An 18,951-nucleotide genomic window follows, 5' to 3' on the forward strand; every position below is an offset into this window, starting at 1 on the left:
GCTCCACAATTTCTGCTTCTGCAGATTGCATGGGGTAGTTGCCTGGCACAAGGGTGCATGTGGGCACTCTGAGCCATGCCAAGGGTTGTAGGACTTATCAAGGTGGAGGAGTGGATTGGTTCATCATCCTGAACTATCTCTGGCATGCAGCTGCTTTGCAAAGCATTTTCCCCCGTGTCCTGGAAAAAACCCACCTGCAGACAAACTCTAGCAGACTCTCTCAGCTGGAAGCATCGCTGGCCCTGCCTGGCCAAAGAACCGGAGTGCAATATGTTTTCCTCAACTCCGTGAGAGCCAGATGTGTTTGGGAGACATCTAGAGGTGGGGTCCTGGGCAGAGGTAAAGTGGGTAAGAGCAAGTGGGCTGAGGAAGGTTGCCCTCTCATCTCCCAGCAGCCAGCGGTGGGAGATGGGTCAGCATTGCTGGTCATTTGGGGCAGCAGAGAGAGAGGGATGGGTGGCTCTGACTTGGAGGAGAGCAGCCACAGAGAGGGCCACCCCTCGGCCACTGGGAGGGTAGCCAGGAAGAAGGGAGTGCCATCTCAGAAAGGGCAGGGCTGAGGGCAGCCCAGGGCAACACATGCCCAGAGAATCCACGTACTTAGGAAACACAACACAAGGAAAGCAGAAGCCAACACACACAGAGAGAGGCAAGGTGTTACTTTATTACACACAGAGCCATTTGCCAGATGCCTACTAGGAAAGGCAAGGAAAAGAGCATAGAAGCCATGTCTGTGCTTTCCCTAACTGGTATAACAAAATCATTATGATGGTTGGGGAAATCTCTGGGTGTTATGTTGACAGCTGTCTAACTTTCATGGGATACATTTCTGGGCAAGAAGAACGCACAGTTTCTTCCCATCGGCTACAGAAGGGGGGATGTTCATCCTGGTCTCCTCAATCCACTTAATGACAAAGCCAGCCTGTCTCACTGCCTCTTCGACCATCCCCTTCTCCAAGTAGAGGGCAGAGAACTTGCGTTGGCCCACCATATAAAAATTACTTTCAAGTGTTGAATGAAAGAGAAGATGCCCCCCTGGTTTCAGGAGGGAACTGATGTTCCTGAAGGCCGATTGGTAGGTGGGAATGTCCTTGCAAGCCCCATCGAAGCACAGAGTGGAGAGCAGGCAATCCGCAGGAGGAAGAACCAGTGGGGCCAAAGGGTTGGGTTGGGTCACATCGCATTTCAGGTACCGCTTGATGGATCTTCGGACTTTCTCTTCCTTCTCTGGCCATTTTTCCCTGGGGGGAAAGACAGAAAGAATGTGATCTGCCTACCTCCAAACCTTGGTCACTCTGGAGTTGCCCTTCTTTTCATGGATGAAGATAAATCAGGTTTCCCAAGTCTGCGGTCCTTCAAAAACAGGAAAGATCGTCTTTCTAGAAAACCTCCTTCTTGCCTGGATTCAAATATCAGTCTGGAAAAGCCAAGGACCGTATTCCTCAACCTTGGGAAGTCTTAAGATATATGAGCTTCAGATCCCAAAATTTCCCAACCACTATAAGGAACATTCAATTAAGGTTGGGTCCCCATGTGGCTGCCACCACAGACACCGCAGTCCCCAATCTTCATCTTGGCACTACCTACCTGACAGATGGAGAGGACACTATAAATTATTTCAATAAATGAATAATGAGCCATTGTGACTACGTCATCCTAAAAATCCCATGATTTAAGGTCAGGATGGAAATAGGTGATGGCAGCCTTTCTGTCATGAAGTCTCCTCTCTCTCTCATCTTAGGGTTGCTGTGGAAACGGTCAATTTATGTGTTCAGTTAGTCCCTTCCTGAGCAGCACATGGATTCCCACTGCCTTTCTCCAGTAGGAAGTGGCTGGAAAAGAACCACTCGGACCCAGAGAAGACATGGACCATTGAGGAGGAGATGACCCTGCAGGTCCTTCTGAAGCACTGCAGAAGAATTGAAACAGAGACTGAGCCTGGAAGAATTGAGTCACCACTCCCCATTTGCCCAGGAGAGACAGTGAACGGGTTTCAAATTTGCTTTCTTACCACAGTGGGCACATCTCTCTCAGCAGAATCTAGTGAAGCTTCCTGAAAGAGAGTCCCTTTTGGTGCTTCAATGTGGACTCTTCTGGTCTGCACAATTATTCCCCTGTTAAGCTCCCGATTGCAAAACCTCTCCTGCTGCATTTTCATACATGGACAGATTAGCCAAAGTTGAAAGAAAAGGATCTGGATGCCTTCTCTAGTTCTAGAATCTTAATTAATCTTATAGTCTTAAAGACTTTCAAAGGAAAAGCTACATTCTTCCTCTACCTACCTGTCTCCCTCCAGCTCACAGACGTATTTCACGACGGGAGTCCAGTCAAAAGCCCCCGGCTCCTTCTTCAGCCATCGCTGCACCTCCTCCCGGTTCTGGTCAGTGTAATCACTGGCTATGATCTCTCGGAAGGACTCGCAGGCGGAGAGGAACTGGTGGATGGTTGGCCCGCTGCCAATGTCGATCAGGGTGTCTCCCTTGATGCCATCTGGAGCCCATCAAGCCAAATGCAGAATTTTTCAAGGTCAGCCTTCTTTGGGTTCTTCCTATCTGCTATTCTGCACGCTGGTACCTATTTTCCCATCTGAGCTGCCCCAGAAGAAGCACCAGAAACCCTTCAAAGAACTTCCTGGAGGCCACCCAATCACATGGCAACAACCCTTCTCTTCTTTGCATTCCCATGAACCTGTTTCCAACCCGGCCATTTGCTCATTTCTCAAGAAGAACACACATGTGAAAACTTTTGTCCACAAGACAATTGTCTGTAAACTGTTTCAACTCCTCCTGGATATGCAGGAGACCCTATCATTCTGGACAAATGTCTGTCTAATGCGTTCTTAAAAACCTCCAGTAATGGAGCACCCACAACTTCTGGTGGCAAGCTGTTCCACTGGTTAATTGTTCTCACTGTTAGGAAGCTTCTCCTTAATTCCAGATTGCTTCTCTACTTGATTAGTTTCCATCTATTGTTTCTTGTTCTGCTTTCTGGTACCCTAGCCTTTCTCTTCGCTAGATTAGACATTCCCAATTCCTGCAACCATTCATCGTATGTTTTAGCCTCCATCCCCCTCTTCTATGCTCTCTTTCTAGAGTCTCAACATCTGTTTTATATCATGGTGACCAAAACTGGATCCCCCATTCCAAGGGTGAATATGAACGAAAGAGCTTGCGTTGTGCCTCCTGGCTCCTCCTGACCTTCTCTGACCAACAAGCATTCCTCACCTTGAGGTGAAAATTGAGAAAGTCACCACTTACCTAGGCTGAATGCCCTGTGGGCCCCTTTCAGGAAAAAGGTTAAAATCTGATCATCATCATCAAGGTTAACTTTATAATATGTTTCCAGATAATCTTTGGGAAGAAAATTCTCGGCGTAGAACTCTCCCTCTGTGAAAGGCTCCTCCATAATCCCAGAAACTCTTTCGCCAACCGCTTTCAAGGTGTGAGTTTTATCATATTTTTATCTTGGTTAGCTCCACCTCCTGATTTCTCTTACGGATTGGTTTCTCAACAAAGCACCCTGTTGCAGCCTCCAGCCTGATCGTTTTGCCCATTGTCTGCCAACTGATTTGAAGCCAGGACCTGAGCTGTCCCTCCCTCTCCCTCTCCCCCCCTTTTTTTTTTTTGCCATTGCGTAAGTAGTTATATATTTTTATTTATTTACTAGCTGTACCCGGCAACGCGTTGCTGTGGCCCAGTCTGGTGCTTCTGCTGGGCTAAAAGAGCGAGGCTGAAGTTCCAAATGTTCCACGAACATTTGGTGGGCATGGCCAACTCGACGTCACTCACTTTCATCAGTCACATGACAGCCCCCGAGCCACGTCTACCCATCTGGTGATTAGGGCAGAGAACCGGTTGCTAAAAAACAATGGGAACCACAAAATCCTCCCTCTCTGTCTCCTCCTCTCTCTTTGTATCTCTCTATGTCTCTCTCTCCCTCCATCTGTATCTCTCTATGTCTCTCTCTCTCTCCCCCTGTATCTCTCTATGTCTCTCTCTCTCCCCCTCTCTCTGTATCTCTCTCTGTGTCTCTCTCTCCCCCCTCTGTATCTCTCTATGTCTCTCTCTCCCGCTCTCTCTGTATCTCTCTGTCTCTCTCTCTCCCCTCTGTATCTCTCTATATGTCTCTCTCTCTCCCCCACGGGAGATGTGCGGTTATGTACAAACAAACATTTATATTTTTATTTATATAGATTTGTCAAATACATATTAGATAATATATATAAGTATAAACATGAATTGAATACATAAAATGAATACAAATAGAGGAAATATTAGGACAGGGACAGTAGGCACTTACAGACCTCTTAGGAATGGGGTGAAGTCAACAGTAGACAGTCTTAGGTTAAAATTTTGGGGGTTTTGGGATGAGACCATAGAGTCAGTTAGTGCATTCCAGGCATTGACCCCTCTGTTGCTGAAGTCATATTTTCTGCAATCGAGTTTGGAGTGGTTTACCTTGAGTTTGTATCTGTTATGTGCTTGTCTGTTGTTGTGGTTGAAGCTGAAGTAGTCATTGACAGGTAGGACATTGTATCAGATAATTTTATATACTACAGTTAGATCAGTTCGAAAGTGCCGTAATTCTAAATTGTCTAAGCCCAGAATTTCAAGTCTGGTGGCATAAGTTATTCTGTTGTGAGCAGAGGAGTGGAGGACTCTTCTTATGAAATATCTCTGGACACGCTCAATTGTATTAATGTCGAATATGCAGTGCGGGTTCCAGACAGATGAGCTGTATTCGAGAATTGGTCTAGCAAATGTTTTGTATGCTCCGGTTAGTAGTGTGATATTACCGGAGAAGAAGCTAGGTAAGATTAAGTTTACAACTCTTAGTGCCTTTTTGGCAATGTTGTTACAGTGGGCTTTGGCACTTAGATCATTAGAAATGAGTACTTCAAAGTCCTTGACAGAGTGAGGGTTATCTACAAGGTCATGTCCACTCAGCTTGTATTTTGTATTCTTATTCTTTTTGCCAATGTGTAAGACAGGGCATTTTTGGGTTGAGATTTGGAGTCGCCAATTGTTTGGCCATTCCGACACAAAGTCAAGGTCTTTTTGAAGAGTAGTAACATTATCAGTGGTGTTAAATAGTTTTACATAATCAGCGAAGAGAACACAGTTGCTTATAATATAATCATCATGCCTCGAAGCCATATTACCTGTGTGCCTTGAGGATCCAGGCCTGCCACACTTATACCGTGGGACGTTGGGAGGGGGGGATTGCATGAGTGAAGTAGAGATAGCCATAACAAACTGCTCTAAGAGAAGTTCAAGTCTTGATGTCCGGCAGCTGTGCAAAGGAGAAATTGGAGGGATGTCTTCTGTTCGGGAAAGAACTGATTGGAGCTGTGGTGGACATGTGGGAGATGTGGGCAAGGTCTTGAACTTTCTTGTGGGTGTGGAAAACCCGGAAGCTTTCAGATTTGGGTTTTCCCAGATGTGCCAATATGACATCTCTAATAAAAGTTAGCTTTGGCAAACTTCAAGCCACAGAGTTTGATTTCGTTGGGGGTGTTACTTGGAACCCTGACACTCTCTTCCCTTTCTTTTCTGAATTCTGAATTCCAAGTTGATTTCTGAAAACAGCTCCCCTCCCAATGTTTGCCCTAATCAGCCTATCCCTTGTTTCCTGCTTATTGGCTCCAAAAGAGCTGCTAATTATAGCAACTAGGGAGTAGCATCTTTTTCAGCTTCTGCTTTACGACTCTCCTGCACTTAAGTCCAGAACAGGTAGATCAGCATTTCTCAACCCTGGCAACTTTAAGAGGAGTGGACTTCAACTCTCAGAATTTCACCCCTGATGTGAGAATGTAAAATCTAATATTATCTGATCTGATCTAAGCTCCTTGAGATGCCCTCCAAAACCAGATATGCATGGATAGCTCAGCACTGCACCAACCCATCATTCTTCTCCTTTGGCACCAAAACCTTTGCCAACCATCTGCCACTTCTAGGCACGAGTACAGGAAGGTAGCCTGGCCCCTGCCTTATTCTGCCTCTTTGCCAGCTGCGGTTCCTTATCCTGACCTGCTCCACAATTTCTGCTTCTGCAGATTGCAGCATCCTTAAGAAATGGGGCAGCCTGAGGCATGCAAAGGGGCAGGGGCTTTATCAAGGTGGAGGAGCAGATTGGTTTATCAGCCTAAACCAGCTGCTTTGCAAATCAGCCTCCCCCGTCTCCTGGAAGGACCCCACCTGCAGACAAACTCTGCAGAATCTCTCAGCTGGAAACACAGATGGTCCTTCCTGGCCAAAGAACCAGAGAGCAATATGTTTGCCCCAACCTTGCGAGAGCCAGATGTGTGGGGGAGACATTTAGAGGTGGGGCCCTGGGCAGAGGCAAAGCGCGTAAGACCAAGAGGGCTGAAGAAGGCTGCCCTCTCACCTCCCAGTGGCCAGCGGTGGCCCCATTGCTGATCTGACTCTGCTTTTGAACTGGCTGATCATTTGGGGCAGCAGAGAGAGAGGGATGGGTGACTCTGACTTGGAGGAGATGAGTGGCTGGAGGCACAGAGAGGGCCACCCCCAGCCAGTGGCAGGGTAGCCAGGAAGAAGGGAATGCCATCTCAGGGCAGGGCTGAGGGCAGTCCAGGGCAACACATGCCCAGAGAATCCACGTATATAGAAAACAGAGAAACACAACACAAGGAAAGCAGAAACCAACACACACACACAGAGGCAAGGTGTTACTTTATTACACACAGAGCCATTTGCCAGATGCCTATTAGGAAAGGCAAGGAAAAGAACACAGAAGCCATGTTGTCTGTGCTTTCCCTAACTGGTATAACAGATGCATTACAATAGTTGGGAATGCTTCTGGATGCTATATCGGCAGCTAATTTTCATGGACTACGTTTCTGGGCAAGAAGGTTGCACAGCTTCTTCCCATCGCCTACAGAAGGGGGGGTGTTGACCCTGGTCTCCTCAATCCACTTAATGACAAAGCCAGCCTGTCTCATTGCCTCTTCGACCATCTCCTTCTCCAAGTAGAGGACAAAGAACTTTTGTTGGCCCACCATATAATAATTAGTTTCAAGCATTGAATGAAAGAGAAGATGCCCCCCTGGTTTCAGAAGGGAACTGATGTTCCTGAAGGCCGATTGGTAGGTGGGGATGTCTTTGCAAGCTGATTCAAAGCAAAAACAGGAGAGCAGGCAATCTGCAGGTGGAAGAACCAGTGGGGCCAAAGGGTTGGGTTGGGTCACATCGCATTTCAGGTACTGCTTGACGGCTCTTCGGACTTTCTCTTCCTTCTCTGGCCATTTTTCCCTGGGGGGAAAAGAAAGGAAGAATGTGACTTGCCTACCTCCAAACCTTGGTCACTCTGGAGTTGCCCTTCTTTTTATGGATGGAGATAGGTCAGATTTCCCAGGTCAAAAACAGGAAATCCCTTCTTTCTAGAAAATTTCCTTCTTGGATATTTGGATAGTCACACTAGGCTATTATTAATTGATTGAAATAATTTTCAGCATCCTCATCATCTGTGAAGTACCAAGACAAAGATTGGTGATCGTGCTGGCAGCTACATGGGGACCCAACCTCAGACCAGGGTTCCTTGTGCTGTCTGGGGAATTCTGGGAGTTGAAAGCCATACACCCTAATTGCTGCCAAAGTGAAGGAACACAGTCCTTGACCTTTCCAGACTGATATTTGAACCGAGGCAAGAAGGAGTGTCGAGTCCCAATCTAGAACTCGACATACCTTGTGGGGAAGCGCGTGACCCGGTGACCAGCAAGATTGACAGGGCAGGTGGTGGGAACAAACCAGGGGTGAAATGCTACCAGTTCGGGCCGGTTCGCCCGAACCGGTAATAAAATATGCTACTGGTTTGCTGAACCAGTAGTAAAAAATGTAAAAAAAAAACTTACAACGATCAGCTGAGCAACCCTCGATCGTCGGAACTTTTTTTTTTTTTTTACTTTTTAGGCATTTTTTTTACCACTGGCTCAGGTGAATAGGTAGTAAAAAATGCTTTAAAAAAGTAAAAAAAAAAAAGGCTCTTATGATCAAAGCTGCACCGCGCGATTGTCGGAACTTTTTTTTTTACTACCTATTCACCTGAGCCAGTAGTAAAAAATGCTTTTAAAAAGTTTTTAAAAAGGTTTCCACGTGTGCCACAGCTAATCACCCCGTCACCCACATGCGTGCTGTTCTACTTACCTTTCCAAGCCTTCCTTTGGTGCGCACTATGTGTGTGCACACACAGTGAATGTTTGGCACATGTGTGGCTAGCGAACCAGTAGTAAACCAGTTCAGATTTCACCACTGGAACAAGCTTCAGCCAGCGGACGGTGGGTGAGTGATTGCAGAGCGGATTCCGAGCCCTCACAGACCACCGCGGAGCCGCGCTGGGCGGGTATTTCAAAAACCCACTGAACAGCTGAGGGGGTGGATTTGGCTGCCGGATGGTGGCTAGCCAGCCCAGCTAATGGGTTTAAAAAGCGCGGAGAGGCAGAAGCTCTCTGCGCTGACTTTGAATGTGCACACTCTGTGTTCTGCGGACTGGACTTTGTAGCGGCAAAATAAAGTAGTTCTGCTTAACCAGGTTGGATTTCAGGCTCTTTGTGATCCGCACGAGACTAACTCAGACAGAGCCAAGAAGGAAATTTTTTAGAGACAAGGGATTTCCTGTTTTTGAAGGATAGCAGACCTGAGAAATCTGACCTATCTCCATTCATAAAAAGAAGGGCAACTCCAGAGTGACCAAGGCTTGGAGGTAGGCAGGTCACATTCTTCCTGTCTTTTCCCCCAGGGAAAAATGGCCAGAGAAGGAAGAGAAAGTCTGAAGAGCTGTCAAGCAATACCTGAAATGTGATGTAACCCAACCCAACCCTTTGGCCCCGCTGGTTCTTCCTCCTGCAGATTGCCTGCTCTCCAGTTTGCACTTTGATTCAGCTTGCAAAGACATCCCCACCTACCGATCGGCCTTCAGGAACATCAGTTCCCTCCTGAAACCAGGGGGGCATCTTCTCTTTCATTCAACCTTGAGGAGCATTACTACATGGTGGGCCAACACAGGTTCTCTGTCCTCTACTTGGAGAAGGAGGTTATAGAAGAGGCAGTGAGGCAGGCTGGCTTTGTTATTGAGTGGATTGAGGAGACCAGGATCAACATCCCCCCTTCTCTAGCTGATGGGAAGAAGCTGTGCATCCTTCTTGCCCAGAAACGTAGCCCATGAAATTTAGACAGCTGTCAACGTAACACCCAGAGATTTCCCCAACCATCATAACGATTTTGTTATACCAGTTAGAGAAAGCACAGACAACATGGCTTCTATGCTCTTTTCCATGCCTTTCCGAATAGGCATCTGGCAAATGGCTCTGTGTGTAATAAAGTAACACCTTGCCTCTGTGTGTGTGTGTTGGTTTCTGCTTTCCTTGTGTTGTGTTTCTCTGTTTTCTATATACGTGGATTCTCTGGGCATGTGTTGCCCTGGACTGCCCTCAGCCCTGCCCTGAGATGGCATTCCCTTCTTCCTGGCTACCCTGCCACTGGCTGGGGGTGGCCCTCTCTGTGCCTCCAGCCACTCATCTCCTCCAAGTCAGAGTCACCCATCCCTCTCTCTCTGCTGCCCCAAATGATCAGCCAGTTCAAAAGCAGAGTCAGATCAGCAATGGGGCCACCGCTGGCCACTGGGAGGTGAGAGGGCAGCCTTCTTCAGCCCTCTTGGTCTTACGCGCTTTGCCTCTGCCCAGGGCCCCACCTCTAAATGTCTCCCACACACATCTGGCTCTCGCAAGGTTGGGGCAAACATATTGCTCTCTGGTTCTTTGGCCAGGAAGGACCATCTGTGTTTCCAGCTGAGAGATTCTGCAGAGTTTGTCTGCAGGTGGGGTCCTTCCAGGAGACGGGGGAGGCTGATTTGCAAAGCAGCTGGTTTAGGCTGATAAATCAATCTGCTCCTCCACCTTGATAAAGCCCCTGCCCCTTGGCATGGCTCAGGCTGCCCATTTCTTAAGGATGCTGCAATCTGCAGAAGCAGAAGTTGTGAAGCAGGTCAGGACAAGGAACCACAGCTGGCATTTTACATTTTCACCCCTTTTTTCATGTAATGTAAAACTTTTGCAATAAAAGAAAAAAAAAGGAACCACAGCTGGCAAAGAGGCAGAACAAGGCAAGGGCCAGGCTACCTTCTTCACTCGTGCCTAGAAGAGGCAGTCGGTTGGCCAAGTTTTGGTGCCAAAGGAGAAGACTGATGGGTTTATGCAGAGCTGAGCAGTCCATGCATATCTGGTTTTGGAGGGCATCTCCAAGGAGCTTAGATCAGATTATATTAGATTTTACATTCCCACATCAGGGGTGAAATTCTGAGTGTTGAAGTCCACTCCTCTTACCCTAACCCAAACCCCCTTCCACTTCCCGCCTCCGTCTCCCAAAAGACCCCAAAAGACACTCTGCTCTGTAGGGTGATCAGAGCAGGATCTTTGAAGACCTGGCCCCAAAGACCCTATTCTCTGCCAGGCCTCTCCTGCTCTCTGACAAGAGGACCCACTCCCCTCCTTTGATGGGAGAGGAAGGAGGCCTTCTGCTGACTCTTTTCCAAGGGAGAACATCTGATTGCATAAAAGGGAGAGGACAGCCCAGGTCCTGGCTTCAAATCAGTTGGCAGGCAGTGGGCAAAATGATCAGGCTGCAGCCGGCAATCGGGGTGGAGCTAACCAAGATAAAAATATGATAAAGCTCAGACCTTGAAAGCAGTTGGCAAAAGACTTTCTAGGATGATGGAGGAGCTTTTCACAGAGGGAGAGTTCTATGTTGAGAATTTTCTTCCCAAAGATTATCTGGAAACATATTATAAACTTAACGTTGAAGATGATCAAATTTTAACCTGTTTCCTGAAAGCGGCTCACAGGGCATTCAGCCTAGGTAAGTGGTGACTTTCTCAATTTTCACCTCAAGGTGAGGAATGCTTGTTGGTCAGAGAAGGTCAGGAGGAGCCAGGAGGCACAACGCAAGCTCTTTCGTTCATATTCACCCTTGGAATGGGGGATCCAGTTTTGGTCACCATGATATAAAACAGATGTTGAGACTCTAGAAAGAGAGCATAGAAGAGGGGGATGGAGGCTAAAACATACGATGAATGGTTGCAGGAATTGGGAATGTCTAATCTAGCGAAGAGAAAGGCTAGGGTACCAGAAAGCAGAACAAGAAACAATAGATGGAAACTAATCAAGGAGAGAAGCAATCTGGAATTAAGGAGAAGCTTCCTAACAGTGAGAACAATTAACCAGTGGAACAGCTTGCCACCAGAAGTTGTGGGTGCTCCATTACGGGAGGTTTTTAAGAACGCATTAGACAGACATTTGTCCAGAATGATAGGGTCTCCTGCATATCCAGGAGGAGTTGAAACAGTTTACAGACAATTGTCTTGTGGACAAAAGTTTTCACATGTGTGTTCTTCTTGAGAAATGAGCAAATGGCCGGGTTGGAAACAGGTTCATGGGAATGCAAAGAAGAGAAGGGTTGTTGTCATGTGATCGGGTGGCCTCCAGGAAGTTCTTTGAAGGGTTTCTGGTGCTTCTTCTGGGGCAGCTCAGATGGGAAAATAGGTACCAGCGTGCAGAATAGCAGATAGGAAGAACCCAAAGAAGGCTGACCTTGAAAAATTCTGCATTTGGCTTGATGGGCTCCAGATGGCATCAAGGGAGACACCCTGATCGACATTGGCAGCGGGCCAACCATCCACCAGTTCCTCTCCGCCTGCGAGTCCTTCCGAGAGATCATAGCCAGTGATTACATTGTCCAGAACTGGGAGGAGGTGCAGCGATGGCTGAAGAAGGAGCCAGGGGCTTTTGACTGGACCCCCATCGTGAAATACGTCTGTGAGCTGGAGGGAGACAGGTAGGTAGAGGAAGAACGTAGCTTTTCCTTTGAAAGTCTTTAAGACTATAAGATTAATTAAGATTCTAGAACTAGAGAAGGCATCCAGATCCTTTTCTTTCAACTTTGGCTAATCTGTCCATGTATGAAAATGCAGCAGGAGAGGTTTTGCAATCGGGAGCTTAACAGGGGAATAATTGTGCAGACCAGAAGAGTCCACATTGAAGCACCAAAAGGGACTCTCTTTTCAGCTTCACTAGATTCTGCTGATAGAGATGTGCCCACTGTGGTAAGAAAGCAAATTTGAAACCCGTTCACTGTCTCTCCTGGGCAAATGGGGAGTGGTGACTCAATTCTTCCAGGCTCAGTCTCTGTTTCAATTCTTCTGCAGTGCTTCAGAAGGACCTGCAGGGTCATCTCCTCCTCAATGGTCCATGTCTTCTCTGGGTCCGAGTGGTTCTTTTCCAGCCACTTCCTACTGGAGAAAGGCAGTGGGAATCCATGTGCTGCTCAGGAAGGGATTAACTGAACACATAAACTGACCGTTTCCACAGCAACCCTAAAATGAGAGAGAGAGGAGACTTCATGACAGAAAGGCTGCCATCACCTATTTCCATCCTGACCTTAAATCATGGGATTTTTAGGATGACGTAGTCACAATGGCTCATTATTCATTTATTGAAATAATTTATAGTGTCCTCTCCATCTGTCAGGTAGGTAGTGCCAAGATGAAGATTGGGGACTGCGGTGACTGTGGTGGCAGCTACATGGGGACCCAACCTTAATTGAATGTTCCTTGTAGTGGTTGGGAAATTTTGGGATCTGAAGCTCATATATCTTAAGACTTCCCAAGGTTGAGGAATACGGTCCTTGGCTTTTCCAGATTGATATTTGAATCCAGGCAAGAAGGAGGTTTTCTAGAAAGACGATCTTTTCTGTTTTTGAAGGACAGCAGACCTGGGAAACCTGATTTATCTCCAGCCATGAAAAGAAGGGCAACTCCAGAGTGACCAAGGCCTGGTGGTAGGCAGGTCACATTCTTCCTGTCTTTCCCCCCAGGGAAAAATGGCCAGAGAAGGAAGAGAAAGTCCGAAGAGCTGTCAAGCGGTACCTGAAATGCGATGTGACCCAACCCAACCCTTTGGCCCCGCTAGTTCTTCCTCCTGTAGATTGCCTGCTCTCCAGTTTGTGCTTCGATGGGGCTTGCAAAGACATCCCCACCTACCGATCGGCCTTCAGGAACATCAGTTCCCTCCTGAAACCAGGGGGGCACCTTCTCTTTCATTCAACGCTTGAGGAGCATTACTACATGGTGGGTCAACACAGGTTCTCTGCCCTCTACTTGGAGAAGGAGATGGTCGAAGAGGCAGTGAGACAAGCTGGCTTTGTCATTAAGTGGATTGAGGAGACCAGGGTCAACATCCCCCCTTCTCTAGCTGATGGGAAGAAACTGTGCATCCTTCTTGCCCAGAAATGCAGCCCATGAAAGTTAGACAGCTGTTAATGTAACACCCAGAGATTTCCCCAACCATCATAATGAATCTGTTATACAAGTTAGGGAAAGCACAGACAACATGGCTTCTATGCTCTTTTTCTTGCCTTTCCTAGTAGGCATCTGGCAAATGGCTCTGTGTGTAATAAAGTAACACCTTGCCTCTCTCTATGTGTGTTGGCTTCTGCTTTCCTTGTGTTGTGTTTCCTAAGTACGTGGATTCTCTGGGCATGTGTTGCCCTGGACTGCCCTCAGCCCTGCCCATTCTGAGGCTGCCCACCCTTCTTCCTGGCTACCCTCCCAGTGGCCGAGGGGTGGCCCTCTCTGTGGCTGCTCTCCTCCAAGTCAGAGCTACCCATCCCTCTCTCTCTGCTGCCCCAAATGACCAGCAATGCTGAGCCAGATCAGCCATGGAGCCACCACTGGCTGCTGGGAGATGACAGGGGAACCTTCCTCAGCCCACTTGCTCTTACCCACTTTGCCTCTGCCCAGGACTCCACCTCTAGATGTCTCCCAAACACATCTGGCTCTCACGGGGTTGAGGAAAACATATTGCACTCCGGTTCTTTGGCCAGGCAGGGCCAGCGATGCTTCCAGCTGAGAGAGTCTGCTAGAGTTTGTCTGCAGGTGGGTTTTTTCCAGGACACGGGGGAGGATGCTTTGCAAAGCAGCTGCATGCCAGAGATAGTTCAGGATGATGAACCAATCCACTCCTCCACCTTGATAAGTCCTACAACCCTTGGCATGGCAGTGCCCACATGCACCCTTGTGCCAGGCAACTGCCCCATGCAATCTGCAGAAGCAGAAATTGTGGAGCTGGTTGGGACAAGGAACTTCAGCTAGCAATGAGGCAGAACAAGGCAGGGGCCAGGCTACCTTCCTGTACTCATGGCCCAAGCTGCCTTCCTGTACTCATGCCCAGAAGAGGCAACTGGTTAGACAGGTTTTGGTGCCAAAGGTGAAAAATGATGGGTTATTGAGGAATGTATCTGTAAAGGTAGTCAGGAGGTGAAGCTCGCAAAACCAAAGTATAATAAGCCTCAGAAGACGAAAGGACCAAGCAGAAGTCAGTAAAAGTCTATCTGGGAAGATGGAAGAGCCTTACACAGGGAAAGATTTTTACACTGAGCATTTTGATCCCAGAGACCATCTGGAAAAGTACTACAAAGTTAGCCTTGTGGATGAAGGAATGGGTCAGTTTCTCACCTTTTTCCTGAAAGGGGCCCACAGGGCATTCACCATAGGTAAGTCTTGACTTCCCCAATGTTAACCTCAAGGTGAGGGATGCTTGTTGATCTGAGATGGTCAGGAGGAACCAAGAGGCAGATATCAAAGTCATACTTTCATATTCACAATTCTGCTGATTGTAACTTGCATCACTTAGGTGTCTTCTTCAGGGTACAAACAGTCAAGGAATGAAAGTAGCTTACAAAAGATAGATGCCAAAGTGTTCAGAAACATTCCTCCCAGCCCTATAATTCTATGTTCTATTATTTGGCCTTTTCTGCAGATTGATCTGGAAATGAAATACAAGGAAGAAGTTTCCCAATTTCTTTCACGTGTGTTTATTTTTTCTGGAGAGAGGGGGAAATAGGTGGGTTGGAAATATATTCGTGGGAATGCTAAGAAGAGAAGGAGTTGCCAGATGGTACAGTGGTCTCCAGGATCATCTTCGAAGGGTTTCTGGTGCTTCTGGGGAAGTTTAGATGGGGAAACTATACAGGGGCATGCAATAGATACAAAGGACCCAAAGCAGACTTAATTTGAAAAACTCTGTGATTGGGTTGATGGTCTCCAGATGGCATCAAGGGAGACACCCTGATCGACATTGGCAGTGGCGCATCCATCTACCAATTTATCTCTGCCTGCGAGTCCTTCCGGGAGATCATAGCCACCGATTACACTGACCAGAACTGGGCAGAGATGCAGCGATGGCTGAAGAAAGAACCTGGGGCTTTTGACTGGACCCCCACAGTGAAATACGTCTGTGAGTTGGAGGGAGACAGGTAGGTATAATTTTGATTTTGACACCTTTCAAAGACTCAGATTAATTAAGATTCAACTTTGGCTAATCTGTCCATGTATGAAAATGCAGCAGGAGAGATTTTACAATCAGGATCTTAATGGGGAATAATTGTACAGACTAGAAGAGTCCACATTGAAGTAGCAAGTATGATTTGATTGCTTGTTTGTACTCTATGACCATCATTAAGTGTTGTACCTTATGATTCTTGATGAACGTATCTTCCTTTATGTACACTGAAAGCATATGCACCAAGACAAATTCCTTGTGTGTCCAATCACACTTGGAAAATAAAAATTCTATTCTATTCTATTCTATTCTATTCTATTCTATTCTATTCTATTCTATTCTATTCTATTCTATTCTATTCTATTCTATTTCTACTCTACTCTACTCTACTCTACTCTACTCTACTCTACTCTACTCTACTCTATTCTATTCGGACTCTCTTTCAGAAAGCTTCACTAGATTCTGCCAAGATTGAGACATGACTTTTGTGTCCATTCTGCTAGGAAAGAAAAGTGGCAACAAGCCCACAATTTCTTCTGAGCAGAAGTGGAAAACCAGTTGTCCCAGACTTGGTTTCTGTTTCAATTATTCTGCAGTGCTTCAGAAGGACCTGCAGGGTCATCTCCTCAATGGTCCATGTCTTCTTTGAGCCTCCCCTTCCCAAGCTCTTTCTCCTGGTGGGACCTGTATCTAAGCAGGGTTTCTCTAGCCAAAGCCCACCATTGATTTCCATCTCTGTTTCTTCTTGTGTCGGACTAAGAAAGATGAGTATTATTAACTTTTATTTGTGGTCACAGACCAAAATACAAATATAATTGCAAAAGAAGGTGGGGAAAGTAACATCATGAACAGTTGGCTACCAGAAGCCTTGGCTGAGAGGAATTACAGCGTTCTCCTCTAATAGTTACAGCTCTTAAAAAAAAATTAGAAACCTGTAAAATAATGTGTGAGGAGCCATCCCCTAAACAATATAAGGTCAAATTACAGTAATTTAGTCCTGCCTGCGAGAAAGATGAGTATTCTGAGAGGAAGTCCACACATTTGAGAGTTGCCAAGGTTGAGAGACACTGCCCTAGATCTTCCAGGTTCCAGAGTGATATTTGAATCCAGGCAACAAGGAATTCATGCAGAGAGAAGGGATTTCCTGTTCTTGAAGGATAGCAGACCTGGGAAACCTGACTTATCTCCATCCATGAAAAGAGGGGCAACTCTAGGTTGATCAAGGTTTGGAGGCAGGCAGGTCATATTCTTTCTGTCATTTGCCCCCAGGGAAAAATGGCCAGAGAAGGAAGAGAAAGTCCGAAGAGCCGTCAAGCAGTACCTGAAATGCGATGTGATCCAACCCAACCCTTTGGCCCCGCTGGTTCTTCCTCCTGCAGATTGTCTGCTCTCCACTCTGTGCTTTGATACGGCTTGCAAGGATATCCCCACGTACCGATCGGCCTTCAGGAACATCAGTTCCCTCCTGAAACCAGGGGGGCACCTCCTTTTCAATTCAAGCCTTGAAGGGCACTACTACACAGTTGGCCAACAACGTTTCTCTGTCCTTTACCTGGAGAAGGAGGTGATCGAAGAGGCAGTGAGACAGGCTGGCTTTGTCATTAAATGGACTGAGGAGACCAGGATCAACTGCCCCCCGTCCAAAGCAGATGCAAAAGGCCGGTGCATCCTTCTTGCCCAGAAATGTAGCCCATGAAATAAGGCAGCTGTTGATGTAACATCCAGACGCTTCCCCAACCATTGTTAGGATTTTGTTATACAAGTTAGGGAAAACACACACCGCGTGGCTTCTGTGATCCTTTCCTAGAAGGTGCATAGAAAATGTGTGTAATAAAATATTTTGTTTTTCTCTCTGTGTGTTGGCTTCTGCCCTCCTTGATGTGCAGGGTCGCACGTCAAACAGTCGATCACATCATGACCGGCTTAAGCTGTGGGTATATATGGGTCCTGTATCTGATTTTTAAATTAAACAATGTTGCCTTTCAATGGTTAGAATAGCAATAGTGCTTGGATGTATATATACCGTTTCACAGTGCTTTACAGCCCTCTCTAAGCGATTTACAGAGTCCGCCTCTTGGCCCCCAATCTGGGTCCTCATTTTACCGACCACAGAAGGATAGAAGGCTGAGTCAGCCTTGAGCCTGGTGAGATTTGAACTGCCAAACTGCTGGCAGCCAGCAGTCAGCAGATGTAGCCTGCAGTACTGTACTCTGACCACTGCGCCACCACGGCTCATATGCTAAATGAATCACTAAATCTCCTTTCCTTGTGTTGTGTCTCTCTGTGGATTCTCTGGGCAGCATTAAAGGGGGCAGCATCCGTAAGTCATGCTTCGAGGAAAGAAGAGAGGAGCTTAGTCCAGAGTGGGTAAGACGCACTGGGCGAATGATCTGCAGCTCCCACACAGATGCACCCCGTTTGTTGAACCAAGTCTCATTTTTGCTGGCTTCTCTCCACGGTTTAAATTTGGTCACTTCTTGTGAAATTTTTGGGGAGTTATCCTGCCGGCCAGCAGGCAGACACATCCCGAGCTCCTCGATCTGGTCACTTTCCAAGATTCCTGTTGGCTGGAATGAATCAAGAAGCAGCTACTTTAGGAAGCTCCTGAGGAAGACCTTATGCAAGAGCAATGGTTCTCATGAAAAGCAGTGTTGGAAGAAACGTCCATCTGGGTTCAGTTCCAAATGGGGAGAAAGACACTGGAAACATGGAGGCTGCCTGGTAAGATGGTTTAATGGTGAAGCAGAACCACCAAGCACGTGTGATTCTGGGTAGCTGAACACATTGAGTGGAGATATATATATATATATATTTATATTGTAGGAGGTTAGCACCCACCCCTTTCCTGGAAGAGTGAAATATTTTAGGAAATATGAAAAAGGCAGAATATTATATTTCCTTGGATGAGAAATGGATAAGCATGTTTTGAAGCAGCTCCCATCTTCCTGCCCCCCACCCTTTGTCAATGGGCCATTAAGGCTTGGGCCAGTCTCTTCTACATAACAAAGATCTGCCTCCTTCAGGCAGAGCCATAGTAGGAATTGCCAAAGATAGGATTAGCCCTCTACACAAAAGCAGCAGAAACTCACCACATGTGACCTGGGAAGCACATGTGACCATCAGCCAGCAAGGCTAGCTAAGACCCCAACCCCCCTGGGAGTCTGACAAACAATCAGGATACTCTTTCGTGGCCCCAAGAAATGCAGAGCCAGAGAGAGCATAAAAACCCGAGAACCCTGTATCTGCCCCTTTTCTGTTCAGGAACTCAAGCCATGTGATCCTGTCCACCATTAAGCCATCTTTCCAAGCAGTCTCCATGTTTCCAGTGTCTTTTTCCCCACTTGGAGCAGAACCTAGAAGGAGATTTCTTCCAACAATATCCTCCCTTGGGCTTTGAACTTGACCTTCCTGTTCCTGTGGCAAGGGCAAGTATCCTATTGACTCCCAGGGGCAGGGATTCTAGGTAACTTTTTTGGCTGTCTGTGTCCCAGGCTTGGTTGAAGCTTGCTGGGTGATGCAACATTCCCAGATGCCATGTGGTGAGCTCTGCTGCTAGATGAGTAGAGGGCTAAATCCTATTATTGTCCTGAGGTTGACGGTCTTTT

The 18,951-nt window shown here is 46.9% G+C and overlaps 3 protein-coding genes across 3 annotated transcripts; 2 read left to right on the top strand and 1 right to left on the bottom strand.

The window, feature by feature from the left end:
• Positions 1-644: 644 nt before the first annotated feature.
• LOC139323023 (nicotinamide N-methyltransferase-like) lies at positions 645-3,583 on the bottom strand. Its single transcript, XM_070952210.1, has 3 exons — positions 3,258-3,583; positions 2,283-2,490; positions 645-1,241 (listed from the first exon to the last, which is right to left on the bottom strand). Exons 1-3 carry the CDS (start codon positions 3,403-3,405, stop codon positions 815-817), a joined length of 783 nt encoding a protein of 260 aa, XP_070808311.1. The 5' UTR covers positions 3,406-3,583; the 3' UTR covers positions 645-814.
• A 7,112-nt stretch (positions 3,584-10,695) lies between these two features.
• LOC139323218 (nicotinamide N-methyltransferase-like) lies at positions 10,696-13,483 on the top strand. The gene is made up of 3 exons (XM_070952493.1): positions 10,696-10,868; positions 11,636-11,843; positions 12,882-13,483. The coding sequence occupies exons 1-3, from the start codon at positions 10,721-10,723 to the stop codon at positions 13,306-13,308; spliced, it is 783 nt and encodes a 260-aa protein (XP_070808594.1). The 5' UTR covers positions 10,696-10,720; the 3' UTR covers positions 13,309-13,483.
• An 845-nt stretch (positions 13,484-14,328) lies between these two features.
• LOC139323021 (nicotinamide N-methyltransferase-like) lies at positions 14,329-17,201 on the top strand. Its single transcript, XM_070952206.1, has 3 exons — positions 14,329-14,558; positions 15,113-15,320; positions 16,616-17,201. Exons 1-3 carry the CDS (start codon positions 14,405-14,407, stop codon positions 17,040-17,042), a joined length of 789 nt encoding a protein of 262 aa, XP_070808307.1. The 5' UTR covers positions 14,329-14,404; the 3' UTR covers positions 17,043-17,201.
• Positions 17,202-18,951: the final 1,750 nt, after the last annotated feature.

This window comes from Pituophis catenifer, unplaced genomic scaffold (genome assembly GCF_029215685.1).
Source record: "Pituophis catenifer annectens isolate HBS135680 unplaced genomic scaffold, rPitCat1.0.hap2 SCAF_12, whole genome shotgun sequence".
Taxonomy (NCBI): Eukaryota; Metazoa; Chordata; class Lepidosauria; order Squamata; family Colubridae; genus Pituophis; species Pituophis catenifer.

Coding starts and splice junctions, on each gene's coding strand:
- LOC139323023 (XM_070952210.1), bottom strand. CDS start 3,405: ATGGAGGAGCCTTTCACAGAGGGAGAGTTCTACGCCGAGAATTTTCTT. Junction 2,491..3,257: donor CCACAGGGCATTCAGCCTAG/GTAAGTGGTGAC, acceptor GATGGGCTCCAG/ATGGCATCAAGGGAGACACC. Junction 1,242..2,282: donor TGTGAGCTGGAGGGAGACAG/GTAGGTAGAGGA, acceptor CTTTCCCCCCAG/GGAAAAATGGCCAGAGAAGG.
- LOC139323218 (XM_070952493.1), top strand. CDS start 10,721: ATGATGGAGGAGCTTTTCACAGAGGGAGAGTTCTATGTTGAGAATTTT. Junction 10,869..11,635: donor TCACAGGGCATTCAGCCTAG/GTAAGTGGTGAC, acceptor GATGGGCTCCAG/ATGGCATCAAGGGAGACACC. Junction 11,844..12,881: donor TGTGAGCTGGAGGGAGACAG/GTAGGTAGAGGA, acceptor CTTTCCCCCCAG/GGAAAAATGGCCAGAGAAGG.
- LOC139323021 (XM_070952206.1), top strand. CDS start 14,405: ATGGAAGAGCCTTACACAGGGAAAGATTTTTACACTGAGCATTTTGAT. Junction 14,559..15,112: donor CCACAGGGCATTCACCATAG/GTAAGTCTTGAC, acceptor GATGGTCTCCAG/ATGGCATCAAGGGAGACACC. Junction 15,321..16,615: donor TGTGAGTTGGAGGGAGACAG/GTAGGTATAATT, acceptor ATTTGCCCCCAG/GGAAAAATGGCCAGAGAAGG.